Source organism: Phacochoerus africanus, chromosome 2, assembly GCF_016906955.1.
Source record: "Phacochoerus africanus isolate WHEZ1 chromosome 2, ROS_Pafr_v1, whole genome shotgun sequence".
NCBI classification, from domain to species: Eukaryota; Metazoa; Chordata; class Mammalia; order Artiodactyla; family Suidae; genus Phacochoerus; species Phacochoerus africanus.
Genome location: NC_062545.1, coordinates 253,118,278 through 253,138,751, shown reverse-complemented (window position 1 = coordinate 253,138,751; position 20,474 = coordinate 253,118,278). Strand labels below are relative to the sequence as shown.

The following is a 20,474-nucleotide window of genomic DNA, read 5'->3' as shown; positions in this document are numbered from 1 at the left end:
TTCAGACCACCAAGAGTGCCTGGGGGCAGCGCCTACCCAATAGCGATGAGCACACCAAGCACCAGATCTTGGTTCCTAAATACCATTCTCTACGAAAAGGAACAAGTGCCTTTTGGAGAAGGGGCTGATTTTAGAGTTAGGAAAGTATGAGACTGGGGCATCTCATGGCCTAAAGAATAATGAGGGCATGTCAAAAGGACACTGAAGTCAGCTTCAAAGGGCTCCTATGAACTATATCTGAACCATTAAAGCTAAAAATAATAATATAAATGGATTATAACCCGCTAAATATAACAGGAAACCTTCTGTCATGAATAAATGAATGAATAGATTTAAAGTCTGAAAAGGAGTGGGATGAAAATGATATCATGCCAAAGTACCTCCCCACGTAATATTTGTTAATGATAAAAGGAAAAGGTTACTTTCCTGTGCAGAAGCCTGGCAGACACTCCCTCAATCAAGTGATCAAAATTAGTATCACATGAAAACGTTAACATCTGTCCCTGTAATGGGACAAACTGACACCATGTACTACCCGATTGGATACAGTGAGAAGAATAAACATCAGTTCTGTGGTACTTCTACCAAAGACGTATAAACTGAATATAACCATGTGAAAATAACAGACAAACCTAACTTGACAGACATTCTATAAAACTGGGAGTCGTCTGAGCATCATTTTGGTAATTTACTCTTAAAATACTGGAAAGTGGTTAACTTGTGTCATTACAGGTTTGATGGAAGCCAGGTGTCAAGACGAGATTAAGACCTGGGTGGACCAAGCTAAATGCCAATAATTATATGTTAAGACAACATTTCTTAAATTATCTCTAGCAAAGGAAGAGTTTTTCCACCCAATTCATTGCAGTCCAATACTTTTTTAAAAAAATACAAAAATCCCACATGTGGGTTTGAGGACAATATCAAATTGCTTCAAGAGTTTTCAAATGCTTACTCCCAATGTCTGTACTTATCTCAGCATGGACCAGGAATACTCATGAAAACCTTGAGCAGCCCTTCTCTGTTGTGTGATGTATGGATCCCAAGTGCCATCATACCCAAATGAGACATAAAAATTGCTCATCACACCATTATCCATAATAATAGCAACAATAATGACGACTGAAATTAACATCAAGCAATTAATCAACACCTATACAAAGTATTGAAGATAGGGACTGTCCAGGCAGTGGGAGGAGATTAGAGGCTTGTCTGTATATATAATAACTTAGATTCTCCAAAAGGGTCACCAGATACAAACAGATGAGATCATCTTGATTCCAAAGTAACTGCTTAACAGACTTAACAGGGGACTTCACAGAAGACAAACACAGTCTTACAGAAGATGGACAGACAGCTTTTTGGGGGTCAATCTGTAACACCAACTCTTAACTGTCATTGACGGGAAGAGACGCAGCACCCAGAAGGGGGAAGAGGAAGACATCCTCACCTCATTTAGGTTTGATTTAACAGCAGACACTGAGGGTCAAGCTACTGATACCAAAAGACGAGCTGACTCTGGGTCTGTGCCGCACACAGCCTCTCCCTCGGCCAAGAGGCATCTCCTTCAAATAAAAGAGAATAATTCTCCGTTCTAAACCGAGACCAGAGCAGAAGGACAAGGAAGGGGCTATTACATCCTCCTGGAAACACCATCCAGGCTCAGGATTCTCCAGAGGATACTGACAGTTCTGTTGCGTGTCTAATACTGAAATCTAGGTGCCAGTGTCCCATGTCCTGCCTCCTGCCACACTGATTTCAGCCACACACACACACACAGGAGGCTCCACACAGAACTCTGAAAGCTGAAACCAACGACGCCCATTTCTGCAGCATCTGTCTCCGGTCTGTGGAACTTCACTTACCTGGAGCGGTTTTGTAGCACGGTGTTGGTGTTCGGGAGGGCAGTGATGGGGCATTCTTTGCCCTGGGGCTTGGGGTACTCTGCAAGACTTGCCTCTGCCTCTTCAGCTCCTCTTCCCTTTCCTGGGCAGCTCGGATCTCTTCTTCAATCATGGACAAAGTCCGCTGCTTCCTGGACCTCAGCTTGAAGGGCCCAACCATCACATCGGACTCTTGAGTGGCCAGGAGCGAGGCTGTGCTTCTTAACTCAGCCGCCTCCGAGTACTTGCTGAAGTAGCTCCCTTCCGGCCTGGTCTCTTCCATATTTACGGGGCCACTGGGCTGCACTGCCGGCAGTGTCTGGGAGGGCCCCCTTTCCCTGAGCGCCCTGTCTTCAGTAGGCAGAATCTTTGGCAATACATCCCTTTTCTCTTGAACAGGAGAGGACACCTGAGGTGGTTCGAACATGCCCTGAGGCTTCTCTGAGCTGGGAGCCCTGGTTCCAGCTTCCTCTGCACTGGCCTGAGGTCCCTGCTGTTCTGCTCTCCTCTTGTCGGTTTCGGACGCAGCTCTGTCCACCTGCTCGGCGATGGCTTGTTGAATGGCATTCTGCACCAGGAGGCCCGCCTGATATTCCAAGGGGTCATCAACTGAAGGTGAGTCTCCCAGGGTGGACGAAGGGGAATAGAAACCATGATCACTGTACGACTTGGAGACGCCTTCCCCTCGGCCCTCGGATGGGTTGTCGGTTTGGGGAGTCTGGGGCAAAGAAAAATCGGCGAGCGAATTTTCCTGAAGGGCACTGGCTGTCTCATTGGAGGCCCCACTGTCACTGATGTTGTCCATGCTGAAGTCATTGGACAGGGTTTCCAGGACCGTGGTATCCTGGGACCTCACCGACAACTCATCCAAACCAGAGTCAAGCTCCTCTTGGGTCAAAGAGACATTGACTGACCTTGAAAACTGATCCAGAATCCCGGGGTCGTCATCCTTGACCACAGTGAGGACAGCCCGGGCACTCGTAAACTCTCCATCCTCGGCCCACAGTTTGGATAAGGGCCCGCGTTTGGAGGCCTCGCTGTATGGCCCTTCCTTCGCCTGAGGAGCAGTGCTGCCCTGGCCCCCTCCTCCTTCTCCAGAAGACTGGCTATCCGGGGCACAGTGGGCTTTCTGTCCCTTGGCTGCGGAGGACTCTTCAGGAGATCCCCCCGAAGAGGCCGGTCTGGAGATGGTTAGCGTCTTGTCTGAGTGGATTGACCCCAGGGGCCTATAGAAGGGCTTGATGGAGAAGAGCCTGGGTGTACTCTGGCCCTTGGCAGCTGTTTGCCTGGAATTCTCCATCAGCTGGAACTGTTTACGGGCTGCAGAGAAATCTATCTGCTCCGTGACGATGTCTTCCTTTGGGTTTTCAGTCAAGCTGGAAGGTTCTCGAGAGGATGCAGGGGTGGCACAGGGTGGTGGCTGCTGCTGCTGCTGCTGCTGCTGCTGCTGCATCAGCAATTGCTCCTGCTGTGCCCTCCTCTCCTTGCGCTCCTTGTACTTTTTGTGCGACTCCAGATGTTCCTCGTCCAGCTGCTCCTCGATGGTCTTTTCCTGGGGAGGGTTCCACCACTTTGCCGCGATGCCAGGATTCTTTTTCACAGCCTGACTCCGGATGAGCTCTCTCCTCTCCTTTTCCAGCTCCATCATCTCTTCCGAAGGCCGCACTTTTCTGACGCAGTACTGCTCTTTCTCATTCTCGTCGTCCTCAAAGAGCTTGGAGGGCTTCTTGTCCTCATGGAAGGCACGCAGCTCGAACTTAGCTTCCTTCTTCAGCGTGGTGAGGGTGAACTCCCCATCTCGGGAGGAACCCCGTGAGCTGGTGGAGGAGCTGGGGCTCAAGGGCATCTGGAGGCTGTCACCCGGCAGGTCTCTGGGCTGCTCGGGGGAGTGGCCATTGGCCCTTCCACCCTCTGCCATGGTGTCAGAGTTGCTCTGATGGAGCTCAATGTGAGGTGGCGCCTGCCTGCCAGCCACTCTCTCCGTGGGCTCCAGCTGGAGGGCCGTGTGCGCGGGTGGGCCTGAGCTGCCTGCCAAGACGGCTGCTCCAGGCTCCGGGGAGGAAGTGCCGTTGTAAGTTCCGTCCACAGCAGAATCACAGCAGTTGGCCTCCAGCACCTCGTCTAGATATCGGATCTCTCTGGCCACATCGTTATCCAGAGATTCATGGTGATCAGGGAGGAGGCCATTGTGGGGGGGCGAGTAGAAAGGGGAGGGGTGGTCCAAGGAATGCGGAGTGGAGGTGATTCCGGGCACACTCTTACATTCTGTAACAGAGACCTCAATTTCCATGGTTTTGTGATCTGCAGGAAGAGAGTTGGTGGCAGGCTCCAGGGAGTTGGCACTATAGTTCTCTCTCTCGCTTTTCAGCCGGATATCATCCTCAGACAGCTCAGGAGGCTTCTAGAATAAAGAGAAAACAGAAGTCAGGGTTAGAGACCATGTTTCTTATGGATGTGAACCTGAAAACTCAGCTGATAACTGGAAGGAACGTTGAAACAATAAGATCTTTTGAATAGAGGTTTCTCTTCTAAAAATCTTTCATATATTCATGCTGTTGTGGTAACAGGCACCTAAAAGTCTTGATTTTACAGATTCCATTTTATTTCCTGAGTGTCCAGAGAACTTTCCATACGTGCTAGTCCCATCTTTAAGTTTAAAGTAAATTTGGGAGTTCCTGGTGTGGCTCAGCAGGTTAAGGACCAGACATTGTCTCTGTGAGGATGCGGGTTTGATCCCTGGCCTCACTCAGTGGGCTAAGGATCCGGAGTTGCTGCAAGCTTTGATGTAAGTTGCAAATGGGGCTCAGATCCAGTGTTACTGTTGCTGTGGCATAGGCCCCAGCTGCAGCGCCAACTTGACCCCTGGTCCAGGAACTACCATGTGCCCCAGGTGTGGCCATAAAAGGAAAAGAAAAAAGTAAATTAGGATTGTGGTTATCTGGTGACATTGCTCAAAAAACTGCTAAAGCGGGAAGAGCTCATACAGCCACTGTACCGAAATTTTTCAAACTATTACATAGCAGATTTTGGCAGAAATGTATGAGAACTATTTGTATGTCCCCAACTATAAAAAGAAGGTCCTTTTGCAGGAACAAATCTTGAAAACATGATTCTCTGCCAGAAGTAATGTAATTCGTAGACAGGAAGCTTTGGAGAAATTTTTTCCAAAATAAAATACTGGAAAACAGTAGATCTCATCAATGGCCCATTAAGAGCTCGGCACCCTACTGCCGTGGCCATAACTGACCGTGTGTATTATAAACACAACACCAAAGCCACCGACCGACCACACAGTTCTGTTCTCAGGGAGGATATCAAAACAACTCTCCTTAATTAAGGAGTGAATGTTGCTTTGAAAAGCTAGTGGATGGTGGCACCTCCCATTTGGTTCCTACAATGCTTTATATGTGATAGCTCTGACTTTGTGATTAAATAAGACAACTACATTTTCCTAATGTTTTTATCTTAGCTTTTTTTTTTTTTTGTCTTTTTGCCTTTTCTAGGGCCGCTCCCTCAGCATATGGAGGTTCTCAGGCTAGGGGTCAAATCCAAGCTGTAGCCACTGGCCTATGCCAGAGCCACAGCAACACAGGATCCGAGCCTTATCTGGAACCTACACCACAGCTCACAGCAATGCCGGATCCTTAACCCACTGAGCAAGGCCAGGGATCGAACCCGCAACCTCATGGTTCCCAGTCAGATTCGTTAACCACTGAGCCACGATGGGAACTCCTATATTTCCTTAATGTTTTTAAATGCATATGTTTCATCAGTAAGCAATTGCATGTCACTTCATGTGACAGCTGAGATTAATTTTCAAACTCTAAGATGATTTTTTTTTTCCAGTACCAAAAGACTCTGGTTTCTCTCAGAAAATTCAGAGGTAAATTGTGAGCTTAACAAAGTTCCCCTCAACGATTTCACTACCACTTTTGCCAACTTTCTTTCAAGTCTCAAGGCTATAGGGTGCCTGGTATTACTGACATAGTCACAATGCAAAATTGCAATGGGGTATAATTTTCATTTATTTAACATTTTTGAAAGCTTAAAGCATAAGATTAAAACACCACCTTAGGGTGACTCTTAGAGGATTAATTTCAATCTTCTTTCAAGGAAAATGAACAATTATGGATTTGCTCCTAATACCCAGAAAAACCTGAAAGTTCTTCCTAGGTGTTTTGCATTGCTGTCAGAATGTTGAAAAACCTCATGGTCATGCATGAACTGGAAGGTAATCCATGAACTGGGAGTTTTCTTCACTGTGTTTCCCACCTTTCTCTTTATTTATTTCTGTATTTAGTTTTGTCTTTTTGAGGGCTGCACCCAAGACATATGGAGGTTCCCAGGCTAGGGGTCGCGTTGGAGCTACAGCTGCCAGCCTACACCACTGCCACAGCAAAATGGGATCCAAGCCGCATCTGCAACCTACACCACAGCTCACAGCAAAAACATCAGATTCTTAACCCACTGAGCGAGGCCAGGGATAGAACCTGCGTCCTCACAGATGCTAGTCAGATTCGTTTCCGCTACACCATGACGGGAACTTCCCACCTTTCTCTTTAGACTTGAATGAGTATTCCTTCTTTGTCAACACCTTCTGGTCTCGAAGGGCCTTCCAGTCTTGACCTGGTCTTTGTCAAGTCTGGTACTTAATATTCATGTTCTCTAATACCTTGATTTTATTTTGGACCACCATTATTTGTTGCTCTTTTATCTTTAGAATAAACTAGCAAGGATGTTGCTACTGTCCTTTAAAAAACATTCACCAAACTTGCTTTTGGTAAGGCAATTGTCTGTAACTTCTATGTCATTTAAGAATTACAGGAAATTTGGGAGTTCCCATTGTGGCTCAGTGGTTAACGAACCCCACTAGGAACCATGAGGTTGTGGGTTTGATCCCTGGCCTTGTTCAGTGGGTTAAGGATTTGGCATTGCCATGAGCTGTGGTGTAGGTTGCAGACACGGCGTGGATCTGAAGTTGCCGTGGCTGTGGTGTAGGCTACAGATTAGACCCCTAGCCTGGGAACCTCCACATGCCGCAGGCGTGGCCCTAAAAAAAAAAAAAAAAGAGAGAGAGAGAATTACAGGAAATTTGAATGGCTAAAATGTATTGGCTGCCATTCAAACTTCAAGAACACCTAGGCCAAAATTAGTCCAGTCCTTGAAGAGTTATTAGTGGCTTAATCTGACCAACAAAATGAGACATGGTTCTACTGTGGTGAGACTCAGACTATTCCAGACCCTCACTGCTCCAGCTTCATTTGGCCAATGATTCACTAATATTCTTCATGGGAAGAAGTTGAATGTTCCTTCTATCTCTTTGACTTTTGGCAGGGAAGAGGGGGAGGAGGTAGGAAAAGAGTGGGAAGCTGCTGGGGCCGAAATATAGTTCATAATCACAGCTCTACTGAAACATAAAACACTCTGCAGCAGTTGACATGAGAGGAAAGAGGGCACTGTAACATTAAAAGAAGCTAAAAGGCAAATAATTAGTTCTAGGGTTTATTTAACCATTGATTCAGTCATTAAAAATGCAGGAGGCTTACTCAGTAGGGCCATGATGAAATTAGCAGCAGCAGTTAAGTTCCAGGAGACAATAGCTTTTTGTAAAAAATTGGATTTCCCTACCTCCTAGGAAGCTGTAAGTCTACAGTGGGGTTTACTTTAGTCTGGTCAGGTGAAGCACAAAATGCCTATCATCTATCATTTGTTGCTGATCCCAGAGATGGGAGTCCCTTAGCCTGTCTCCACAGCATCCCCGAGAACCCTTTGTCAGCATCTTCTCTTTCTCCCAGATGCTCCACTGTTCCAATGTTGGACGGTGGAGGAACAGATGCCCTACCAGGATTTTTTCTTGAACTTGAAAAATCATATCAACATTTTCCAAAGCATGCTTCCTTTCTGAACCAGCAACAAATGTTCCAATTCAAAAGGTGAAATATCTGAGAACAGCATTTGACATACATTGTTGCGATGGCCCCCAAACTACCTTTAGCTTTGAGTCAGGAATGAGTCTCCCTAGTTCTGTCTTCTGCAATGTGTCCTACAGATTTTAAAAATGCTAATTACAGGTTAACCGTCAATGTTGGGGATCCCAGTGTAAACTGGAGATGATTCCTTCCCAACACCCTTAAAAAAATATCTAGACGCTGGCGGGTGTAAACAGGGAAGAAGCTCTCCTTCCTGTTAGTTTCATGGGGCCCCAGCGCTTTTCCACAAATTCAGACAATTCTTCCTGAGACTCAATTCCATCCACTTCGGGGAGCACCAAATCTAAACCCTAATCAGGGTAGAAGCACTGAAAGAATAAACAAGCCTATGTTACTGCTTCCAATCATGCCTTGGAGTTCCTGAGATTTTGTAAAGTTGGGCAACAATTATAACAAAAGAGCAAGTTCCTGAGTTCTAGTCTCAGCAAGAAGAATTTACCTTCTAGCAAGATGGCTTGATGTGATCAAAGCTGCCTGCAACTATATCAGGTGAAGGGAAGTGGGCTGGAAACCCCGCCATGCGAGAATTTGGCAGGAGTCTGGATTTGACGTCATTAAATGATGTCATGTTTAAACCAACAAATACTCATTGCTCCCTTTGAAGAAAGACCAGAATTTTCTCCACGTTTCAGATACCGTGAACCTGATTCCAGACTCAGATATGATGCGCATTCATTAAATAGGTCTTTTCTGAAATAAACGATGTGTGCCCCAGTGGAAAAGGCAGGAAGACCTGAAGGAACCACCAAACTAGGTTTCTGAAGGTCAGAGAAAAAGCAAGCTGCTCTGCGGCAGGCGGGAGATCCTTGGATGACCCCAGCGAACCCGCAAGGTGGAGCCCTAAAGATCTGACCCGAACTACCTGTTGGCCCCCTGGCTTCCCAGAATAGCTAACCACTGGTCAGGATGTCAACTGTTTTCTTTAAAATACTTGGGCAGACATGATATAATACAGTTGTGTGAGTCTGAAATTAGTTTAAATTACATTCCAGGAGCAGACAGCCGGCCACGTGGGGAATACAGAATCCAGGAGTGGTCAGCCAGGATCTCATCAGCCATCCCATGTTTCTGAGGTGGCTTCCTTCCTCCGGGAGTTCAGCTTTTGCTAACTGGCATAGTTAAGGTGAGGAATAAGTTTTTCCGTCGGTGAAATTGGTAGCTTTTCCATAAGCATAGTGAATGCAAAAGATTGCTCAAATCACTGGGGTTCAAATTGTAAATTCAAGTTATTCTCCAGCCTTTTTCATGAATAGGATATACAAGTAGATTGAGCACTTGGGCCAGTACTTCCTTAAGGATGGTGCTTGATATCTGAGAACAGTCCTGTTCCCAGCCTTGGACAAAGGACACTGGTTGTGGTTGGTTGGTTGTTTGTTTTTAATTATAAAACTAAATCTGACATGTAACATTATATTTGCTTAAGGTACACAGTATGTTACTTTAATTTTTTTTTAATGGCCACCACCTACAGCACATGGAAATTCCTGGACTAGGGGTCTAATTGAAGCTGCAGCTGCAAGCCTATGCCACAGCCATGGCAACACCAGATGGGAGCCACATCTGCAAACTGCTATGCAGCTTGTGGCAATGCTGGTTCCTTAACCCACTGAGCAAGGCCAGGGATAGAACCTGCATCCTCAGGGACACTATGTCGGATTCTTAATTTGCCAAGCCACAATGGGAACTCCTACTTTGATAATTCATATACTGTAATATTATTGCTGATACAGCAAAATTTATCTCATTACATAATTATAGTATAATATTATTGCCTATGTTCAATATACTGTACGTATATAGATCTCTATGGCTTATTTACTACTTATTACACAGTTTTACCCTTAAACACCCCTACAAACACACGCCCTATCCTCTGCTACCAAGCATTTTACCTTTTTTTTCCATAAGTTCAACTTTTTTAGGTTCCACTTATAAGTGCCAGCAAACACGACTTTTCTGCTGACTTATCTCACTTAGCATAAAGTGCTCAAGCCCCATCTATGTTGTCACAAATGGGAAGATACCCTCCTTTATCAGGGCTAGATAATATTCCATTTGTTTATATATATCACATCTTTTTTTTTTTTCCCCACTCAAGAGGATGCTGGTTATTTAATTCCCACTCTTCAGTAACCAAGTCCTGCTTTTGCAAAATTTCCACATCTGTCTTCATGCAAGATGGGGGTCAGAGCATATAGAATCTTAGACAGCTGTGACTACTTTGAGGTTACAGATGACGGTTTTATACCTAATTTTACAAATGTTTATTTAATAAATGAGTGCCAGAATTTGGTCCATATTCTGCTTTTATTATAACCTGGTAGCCAAACTGTATCTCAAGCTGCTACTATTTACCAAAAAGTGCCCAATAGTTATGCGAAGCATATTAGTATGGGTTAATTTACAACAGCAGTGCCCAGGTCTCCTGTTAAAGTTCCAAGACGAACGTGGAATGCTTCTGAGAATATAATAACTCCTTGTAGCCAAGGTTCATAACAGTATTTCTCAAGTCTGTTTTGAGAGTTAAATGAGATAATATATTTTAAAGTACTAGAAGTTCCCGTCGTGCCTCAGTGGTTAACGAATCCGACTAGGAACCATGAGGTTTCGGGTTCGGTTCCTGGCCTTGCTCAGTGGGTTAAGGATCCTGCATTGCCGTGAGCTGTGGTGTAGGTTGCAGATGCAGCTGGGATCCCACGTTGCTGTGGCTCTGGCGTAGGCCGGCAGCTACAGCTCTGATTAGACCCCTAGCCTGGAACCTCCATATGCCACGGGTGCAGCTCTAGAAAAGACAAAAACAAAAACAAAATTAAATTAAAGTACTATGTAAACTGTAATAAAACACAATGCAAATACTCATTATCTTTAAGCAGTTTTATACTGAAGTGTAAATGACCACTATTAAATTCTTTCTGGAGGTAAATTAACATTCTTTGGGGCTGGGAAAGCAAAGAGTAATGGTGAAGTTTTGATTTCGAGAAGAAAAGAAATCAACAAAAGGAAAAAGGTCCAGGAAAGACTAAAAGACAGACCCTAAAAATCCCTCAAATCTCATCTCTCCCGACTGCAGATTCCTCAGTGTTAATTTTAGTGGAAGCGAAGCATAATTCCAGAGAGACATTTGCTACCGCAGCCAACAGAATAACTGCATGAAATATCTTTAAAAGTCAAATTCTGAAGATGAAATAGAATGAACAGAGGAGGACCACTCAGACCTGGGGCTCTGGTCACTTGGGAAGCAGAGGTGGCGTCACACCTTGGTCTGAACAGAGCCCGTGCTGTCCTCGATACTCTACCAGCTGAGTAACTACACGAGTGAACAGACTGTCCTGCAGGCACACTGAGTGTCACGTCCCCGTTTATTGTCTCCGACACAATCTGAGAGCTTCCTGTCTTCACGGCACAGACAGGATCTCAGCTGACACTCTAACAAACAGGACCCTTTGTGAGATGGCAAAGGCAGTTTGTTACTTTGGTTCTCAAACGTTAGAATAAGAGGCTTAGGGAACTCAAGAGAGTTTCCCAGAATTCCCTGGCTAGTCAGTGGCACAGCCAGGACTTGGAGGCCAGTTCTTCCTAATTCTATCCCAGTCCCTCAACAGGTATTCTTGATGATCAGAAGCTTCCAGAATGACAGGGAAAATCTTAAGAGGGTGGATGGGTTGAAAGAGCATTTCCTCGGCTTGCTGGCTGATGGTTTGCACAGTGTGTCTCCAGAAGTCACACTCACAATGTGGCTTCAGAAGTCAAGGGCCCCTTCCCCCTCCTTATTCAGAACCAACCAGAGACAGACTCCTTGGAGAGCTAGTTTCAGGGTCCATGTTCTGCTCTTCCTGCAGGACCCTCTGGCTCAAGATGAGGGTGGGGACCTACTGCTCGGTCTGGGGATCTGGTCTCAGAGGTGGGTCCTCTGCTTCCTCCCGTGACATCCCAGGAGTCAAATTATTAAATCCCACAAAAGGCTGCGACGCCTCCCCAGCACCAGCATCAGCAGCACAGTTGAGATTCTAGAAGACTTTTTTTTTGGCCGCACCTGCAGCATATGGAAGTTCACGGGCTGGTGGTCGAATCAGAGCTACAGCTGCCGGCCTACACCACAGCCATGCCAGATCCAAGCTGTGCCTGTGACCTACACCACAGCTCCCCACAATGCCAAATCCTTAACCCACTGAGCGAGGCCAGGGATGGAACCCCCATCCTCATGAATACTAGTTGGGTTTGTAATCCACTGAGCCACAATGGGAACTCCCTCGAAGCCTTTTTAATAGGCATAGAAAACACGCCAGGGCCCTAACACCTGCTCGGCTGGGGCGATGGATGGCAGGATGCCCTTTCTTCCCAGAGTTCTCTAGGCCTGGGCACATCATTCAGAGAGAGATTTGGAGGGAAAGCCATTTTCCTTAGCAGATCTGGCTGGGCTTGGGGTGGGGGGTGCACTAGAAAGCTGTCCTTCGCTACAAGGACAAGCAGAAGCTTATACTCACTTCATGCATCTGCTCTGTTCACAGCTTCAGCTGCCCCCCCCCAACCCCACCCTGCTCTTGACAATATCTGTCACCAACTTCCCAGGCTCCTAGCCTAAATGCACGGTGTGACCCAAATTATTCAAACATCAGGCGCCTGCTCCACAAGCAGATTTCTCAGCTCTGAGTAACCCAGATTACTTCCTCCTAAAGCCACAATAGTTAAATTAGAAATGTATTTCCCCAGGTAATAGGTGACCTGATCCTTTAATCCAGTTATTTTTAAGTGCCACCCAAAATGCAAAGTCGTTCTTGGCCTAGGAACAGGGGCATGGCTATGAAATAAAACTCCCTCGTAGCTCTAACACCAGAGGCCGTCTCTGTTTTCCTTTCTTGTCCTCCCTCGCTTTCCTAAATTGAGTTTTTAGTACACAGGCCACAACTGCTGTGTTCCACGGGCCACGAGTGACTGTCCCTAGGATGCTTCACGCAGGACTCAACTTTCTGGCTGAAGTTTCCGCCATGAAGACAACAATGGGAGGAGAGGGTACCACCTGGCTGGGGGATGATGCCCAGACACCTGCAAGATGTTTGCACGGGTCTGCTAAACTTCATCAGCCTTGGAGAGGCAGGATGGAGCTATGGTTGGGAGGTCTTGGGAAGATGGATTCCTCAGACTGAGGGAACCTGGGGCACGTGACCACGGGGCACAGAGGCTGAAGAGGTCCAAGCACTTTACTGCAAGGACAGGTGTGTCCTGTGCACATGCAGAGTGACAAGCCCAGGGTGGGGCCACAGGAGGTCCCCGGGGCTCTGAGTGGGTCCCCAGGCTACAGCAAGAAGCTTACAGCCTTGGAGGGAGAGAGGACCGATTCACAGAAAGATAGCAAAGAGCACAGGAGGACAGAGGGCTACTGCAATGACAGGAAAGAAGTTCCTCGACCTGGTCAAGGTGGCAGATGTTGCAGGCTGAAGAGAGCAGACGGAGGATGCTGGGTGCACCGCGTTCCCCAGCAGATGGCCCGCGCTTCCTCGGTCACCCAGCCCCAAACTGGAGAAAGCGCTGGGACCCTGAGTGGCCCCTTCCAGCCACCCCTGTGAAGGCACAGAGTGGGAATGTCTCAGGATGGTTTTGTTTCCTCGGTTGGGCTTCAGGCCTCTGGGGCAGGAAGTGGAGGGGAGCGGCCTGGCTGATAACCTGGGCCACGGTCCAGCCCCAGGAACAATTTCCTCTTCCACCCCCATCCCCGCAGAGCTTCTTCCGGACTCTAGAACCAAAGGCTCGGGGCAATCGTGGGAAGCCGGAAGGCTGGCCACTCCCCAAGGAGGCCAGAGATTCCTCCTGGCTAATGGGAGGCAGACCGAAGGCCCCCAGCCCTCTGGGGCTCAGGGATAATGATATGACCCCTCACCAAGGGGACTCACGCTAACAATGACTCTTGGTTTCCCTCCCTGACCTCATGAAGCCATTCCTGATAAATGTGACTCAGTTCGGAAAAAGCCCAGCCTTTCTTTCTGAGAGCTTCCGTGGCATCGGTCAAGCCAGCAATCACCCTCCTACCACTCTCTCTGGCTAAGGCCTCAGGTACAGGCTTGCCAAAGGGATTAAAAACTCTTCTGGAACCCCCTTCCACTGGAAACAAGGCTGGCCTTGTGTCTTGACTCTCTCAGGCTCCCTGGTGAAGAAGGGGTCCATTTGTAGGGTGAGGGAGTCTCCCCAAGACCACAGATCGCCCTATTAATGGCATCCCCTTAACCCTGCTGAAAAGACATGGGCTCAAATAACAGGCTGCACATCTGGAAAACCTTATGGTGGTGTTTGATTAGCGCATTTACAGCTCGGGCGCTCAGTGAAAGAATCTGAACAGGGTGTGTGTGAAGCGGGCGGGGGCGGGGGCTGGGGGTGGAGGGACGGGAAGAGGAAGGAAGCTGTTGCCTTTGCTACAGCCCCTGGTGAAAGGCTTGTTTCTTTCCATCGCTTGGAAATCCATTCCCTACAAAGGGGCCTGAGAACCGCTGGGAGATTTCAGGGTTTCCCCCAGAATGAAGAGAGAAGAGGCCTCATTTCAGCTCCAAGAAAGGCAAGTTTCGCTTCTTTCTCAACACACTACATGCGGTGCTCTGTCAAGGAGTCCCCAGATGCTCTCCAGCAAAGGCCCTCTTCACTGTGAAACTATTTTACTGGACGGTCCCCACCTCCAGAATAAACCAAGATCAAGGTCACAGAAGGAGCTGTGGCTCCTGCAGCCTGCAATTTCTAGGGTTACTGGTTCTTTTGAAAGTAAATACAAGCCTGGCTTCAGTTCTTTATAACTTAGCTGTGTCCTTCTTGGTATTAAAATAGTTCGGGATCTTGGATACATGCCTGGCCAACCAGTAACGGCAGAGAGCAAAAGCCAAGCTCCACCGTGGACCCGGCAAAAAATCCACTCCGTGGAGGCAGAGCCAAGAGAAAAGAGAAAGCAGTGCCAGAAGTTTTTGGAAATTAACTCTATGTCCACAGATGAGTCTGTACCTATGAACACAGCTGCTGAGCTTCTCTTCCCATGACCCTGGGAAGGTGCACATGTTCCCCCCCAAGGCCCCAAATCACTACTTCCTGAATGTGGCAAGTTCTAGTACATGGACTTGTAGATTAAATATATATGAGGCAATAACAAGAAAACGCATCACCAGAACCTGTAGGTCACAGATGCAGCTCAGATGTGGCATGGCTGTGGCATAGGCCAGCAGCTACAGGTCTGATTAGACAAAGAGAAAGAAGGAGAGAAAGAAAGAGAGAGAGAAAGAGAGAGAGAGAGAGAGAGAGATAGATCGAGATACTAACGAAAGAGATAATACACGAATAAATCAAGACAGAAATAAAAAGCAGACGAAGGAAGAAAGACAAGAAGAAAGAAAGAAGTGATCCTTTCCTTGTGAAGGGCCGTTCCCTCCCGTCCCTTACAGGAAAGGAAAGGAAAGGAAAGGAAAGGAAAGGAAAGGAAAGGAAAGGAAAGGAAAGGAAAGGAAAGGAAAGGAAAGGAAAGGAAAGGAAAGGAAAGGAAAAGGAAAGAAAAGGAAAGAAAAGAAAACCCCATCATCAGAACCACTGCATTGCTTGATTCTGTTCTGGAAAAGGATGGATAAACACAAACACACACACACACACCCATCTTCAAAGCATTATCTGCCACAGATGACATGTGCATCTTTGCCTAGGCTGTCCTTGTGGCACAGGTGCAGAGCTTCCGGTCTGCCCTTACAGCATGAAAGCTGGAAGTTTTACATGATGAGCAAGAAGAGAAACAGGTCTCCCATCTGAGCTCAGCTCCCCGCTCCCTCTCCACAGCAGGGCACCACAGTCCCCACTCTGAGTCCCTCCTCCACAGAGACTCTGGCATCCCAAGGGAACCCGCTCTTTCCAGATTATAAAGCAAAGGACCGTTAAGCTCGCTCAGCAGACTTGGCTTACCCGGCCCAGAATGCCTGCCTCACATGGGCCCCTGGCAGAATTGCCTCTTTTTCCAGGCAGTTTCCTGCACACTGGCTCAAGCTGGCCAAATTCCTTCTGAGCCTCCTGATGGAAGGCCCTCCCTTCTGCTCCCTCAAAGGCCACTCACACAAAGAGGGACTTTAACCCCCTTCAAAGAGGCCGGGCCCCTCCCTCGCTGGCCTGAGCCTGGAGGGCAGCAGCCAGCCAGCCAGCCAGCCAGAGGCAGCTCTGTCCATTCCCGGCGCCCAGGGCTGCGAGGGGAGGTGGGAGCTTGGTGATGTTGAGATGAACCGGTTAGGGCTGTCTTCTTGGAAAGTCAGAGATGGGCCTTAGGCAGGCAAGGAATAAATATCCCAGTGATGCTGAGGCAGCAAAAAATCCCTGAAGATCCAGTTAAACCGATTTCATCTAGTTAAATGGACCTTTTTAGGATAGTTTATAGATGTGCGTGTGTATAAAATAATAAATGCTCACTGTAGAAAATTTGGAAATGTTATTCACCCTCCCTGCACTCAGAGGAAAACAGTTAATGCTTTATTGCATTCCAGCCAGTCTCCATTTCTAGAAATAGGTACTTCATATAGTTGAGGCTGCAGTACGTGCAATTTTGTAGCCAACGTGTTGTTTTTTGTTTTTAGGTTTTTTTTGCATCGCACCCATGGCCTATGGAAGTTCCCTGGCCAGGGATCGAATCTGAACCACAGCCGCGACCTACACTACAGCCATGGCAACAGCCAGATCCTTAGCCCACTGTGCCACAGTGGGAACTCCTGTAGCCAACTTTTTTCGCTTGACTTTATCTCACAAGCACTTTCTATGACCTTTCATGGTTGTTATCAGACATAATTGCAATGGCTACATTGTGTCCCATGCTGAAGTGGGACCAAAGTTGAAGTAGGGCGAGAGTACTCTAGTTTTAAGGACTGTCTGGGGGAAGTGGCTCCTCTTTCTCAGGGCCAACCAGTACTTTCTGCCACAAAGAAAACAGACTCAGGTGTGTCTTAGGTAGACCTGTGCCTTGAGTGCCACAGACATAGCCCTCATTCTTTCACCACAGAGTCAGACCCCTAGCACCACAAACTAAGGCTCATGGCATGTTAATGACTGGCTCCCAGCACTGCTCCTGGGTTCCACCCACCTGGTCCCCCAAATTCTGGGTTGACCTGAAAAGTCTGGTGCATAATTTAGGATTTTTGCTGATTGGAAAGCCAGTCAGAATTCCAGAGCCATACAGAACTCGTTTTATCTTCTCTCTTTTTTTTTTCTTTTTAGGGCCACACCTGCACCATATGGAATTTCCTGGGCTAGGAGTCATATCAGAGCTGCAGCCACCAGCCTATGCCAGAGCCACAGCAATGCCAGATCCGAGCCACATCAGTGACCTATGCCATATCCTGTGGCGATACCAGATCCTTAACCTGCTGAGCGAAGTCAGGGTTTGAACCCGCATCTGCACGGACACTATGTTGGGTTCTTAACCCACCGAGCCACAATGGGAACTCCCAGGACTCATTTTCTTCAGTGAAATTTTAGAAAAGACAAAGAGAACTGAGATTTATAGTAACTGAATAGGAAGAGGAGGCCAAATACCAAGCACGACGTGAGCCCAGCTATTTGGGGTCAACTTGGGACCAGTCTGCTTTGGTGAAGAAGGAGAGCAGCCCAAAGACGGTGACAGGGTTCCCCTGTGGCCTGCAGGCCACCCAGCATCACAGACCCCCTACGACCCTCCTTTAAACACAAGTCTAGGAAAGAATCATCAGAGCGGATAGAACCCACACAGGCTCTTTTGAAAAGAAAGCTACGTGTATACAATACTCTAAAACTATTTACAATGACTAAGTGACTTTTTTTTTTTTTGGTCTTTTTTTTAGGGCCATATCCACAGCATATAGAGGTTCCCAGGCTAGGGGTCAAATCATAGTTGCAGCTGCTGGCCTACACCACAGCCACAGCAACACAGGATCCAAGCCACTTCTGTGATCTATACCACAGCTCACAGCAACGCTGGTCCTGAACCCACTGAGCAAGACCAGGGATCGGACCCACATCCTCATGGATACTAGTTGCGTTTGTTACCGCTGAGCCATGATGGGAACTCCCTAAGTGACATTTTTAATGAGCTGAAATTTCTTTAGAAATATCCAAAAGCTTCTCAGTGACTGACTGGGTGATACCACATCACCAGGGAGCACCATGCTGTGGAAACTCTGAATTTATGCCACCTTTTGGAATAACTGGAATGCTATGCTGTCAAGTCAAAGGTATTTCAAGATGCTAATACTTAAGGGTCTGAAGCCAAATGAGGAGGGAAAACTCGCATACCCAGAGTGGCATTGCTCTGCTCGAGAATGACAAAGCAGGGCGGGGCCTCCATGAAAAGGTGCCTTTAAGCCAAAAGTGGTTCCCAGGGCTTGCTATATAACCACCTCTGCCCCCCCCCCCCCGGTCCCCGCACCCACAAGGTTTGTGCCAAACTCTTTTAAAATCTGCCCTATTTGCAAAAGAGGAAACTATACGTGCTCTTAAAGTATCATACAAGTAGTAGGCACTCTTTTGACTGGAGTCTGAGATGCCACCTGTTTTTTGTTTTTGGTTTGGTTTTTTTTTTTTTTTTTGGCTTTTTAGGGCTGCACTCACAGCTATGGAGGTTCCCAAGATAGGGGCTCTAATCAGAGCAACGCAAGATCCAAGCCACGCCTGCGACCTATACCACAGCTCATGGCTCACAGCAACGCCGGATCCTTACTTAACCCACTGAGCGAGCGGTGCCAGGGATCAAACTTGCAACTTCATGGCTCCTAGTCAGATTTGTTTCTGCTATAGCACAATGAGAGCTCCATGAGACACCACCATTTTCTATACATGCGCATGCGTGCATGCACACGCACGTAAATACTGCTATGGGTTGAACTGGGTCCCCTCTCTGCACACCCCCAACTTCACAAGTGGAAGTCCTAACACACTGGACCTCAAAAATGTAACCTGATTTGGAGATAAGGTCTTTACAGAGGTGACTAAGCTAAGTGAGGTCATTCGGCTGGGCCCTAATCTTCTGTGACTAGTGTCTTTATAAAAAGACGAGATGGAGACACAGACACGCCTAGAAGGAACGTGATGAGGCCGAGAGAGACAAGACAGGGGTCCATCAGCCAAGGAGAGGGGCTGGAAGGACCCTTCCCTGCAGCCCTCGGAAGGAGCCAACGGCCCGACACCTTGGCTCGGCACTTCCTATCTCCAAACTGTTCAACCATAAACTTCTGCTGCTTAAGCTGCCCAAGAGGTGGCTGGTGTTGCTGTGGTTCTGGCATAGGCCAGCAGTGGAAGCTCTGATACGACTCCTAGCCGGGGAAAACCAGTACATACACTCACACACATGTGCACACACCCATACACCTCTCCCTCTGGCTGCAAAAATATAGTGGAATTTGGAAAATCATTGTGTGTGGCAGTCACAGTGAGATGGCTTCAGAAAAATGGTTTATCCTCAGAGGTAGAGGGAGGAATTAAACCTGCAAGGTAGGTGGAGGCTGCAAAAGCACGAGTTGCCTGGAGCAGGGCCAGTGGGGGGGGGGGTGTCACCCCGGATGGAGCAGAGTAGAAGCCCGCATCACAGACCTCCCTGCTCATTATCCACCCTCCTCCCTCTTGGCTCAGGCTCTGAGCCTGGAGTGGTTTTTCCGAGTTATGGAAACCACTGTGTACTGCCAGTTTAATTCTCCTGGTGTTTAGCCTGATCTGTTTTCATCTCTGAGGGTGGTGCCTTGCTCCGGGGCGAAGGAAGCCGTTTTGAACATGGACCTGGTTGGCTGGGAAGCAAAAGGGCAATTTGTGAGGACCTAACAGCTGGGGTCAGAAGGTCATCGGTGCTTCTAGGATCATCACTCAGCGGAGGTGTCCTCGGGCTGCCCCCCTGGGGACCAGTCTCGGTCATACACCCTCGCATACCTTCTTGGCTCGCCCCTCTCACCAGCTGCAAGGTGGGTTCGCACTCCTTCCACCAAGGGGCAGGCCCTAGCCTCAGAAGCCATGCCCTCCCCAGGGTCACACATCTGGTCAGGACGGAGGTCTGGCTGGGCTCCATCAATCCCACCCATGGGAGGCGAAGTGGGTAGTTGAAGAGGCAATAGACCCAGGAAGAATGCAAAGGCTCAAAAGGGAAACATTAAAAAGCAAGTGCCAGGCGGCAGCAGCAGACTGTGTTGGAAACCAGGTGCCCACTTCTCTGAAACTCTGGTAAAGCCAGGCTTCTTGTCTGGGTCTCAATTTTCTGGTCTATGACATAAGAGCCGAACTAAGTGAACTCCCCTCCCTACCACACCCCACCCCCAAATGCACGTCCTTTCTGCTCCTAACCTAGCATGAACCTCAGGCAGAGGTGAAGCCCAGGCTTCTGAGTCTGGTAAGGAGGTGGGCAGGGTGGTGAGGAAGCCAGCTAGCAGATGCGGGCAGCAGCAGCTTCCTTTGAAGCTGCTTAAGACCTTTGCCAAGAGAGATTTCAAGGGTTCCGGGAAGGAGCTCAGCTCCGTCTTAGACATTCCCCTTGTCAGAACTTTATCTCTTTCGTTGAAGGAGTTTATTCTGCTAAATGGAGCCATCCCATTTATGCACCTTTCATGTGATAGAATGTTCCAAAATGGATTTGCTGAGGTCAGGAGGAACA

The 20,474-nt window shown here is 47.8% G+C and overlaps 1 protein-coding gene across 6 annotated transcripts in view; it reads right to left on the bottom strand.

Moving 5' to 3' along the window:
- The window catches only part of PALM2AKAP2 (PALM2 and AKAP2 fusion), a 366,754-nt gene that overhangs the window by 31,079 nt on the left and 315,201 nt on the right, over window positions 1–20,474 (bottom strand). For all 6 annotated transcript variants that reach the window (XM_047768121.1, XM_047768123.1, XM_047768124.1 and 3 more), the window contains one exon: window positions 1,866–4,284. In XM_047768121.1, the coding sequence (XP_047624077.1) occupies window positions 1,866–4,284 (2,419 nt within the window). The remainder of the gene's footprint in view (window positions 1–1,865; window positions 4,285–20,474) is intronic.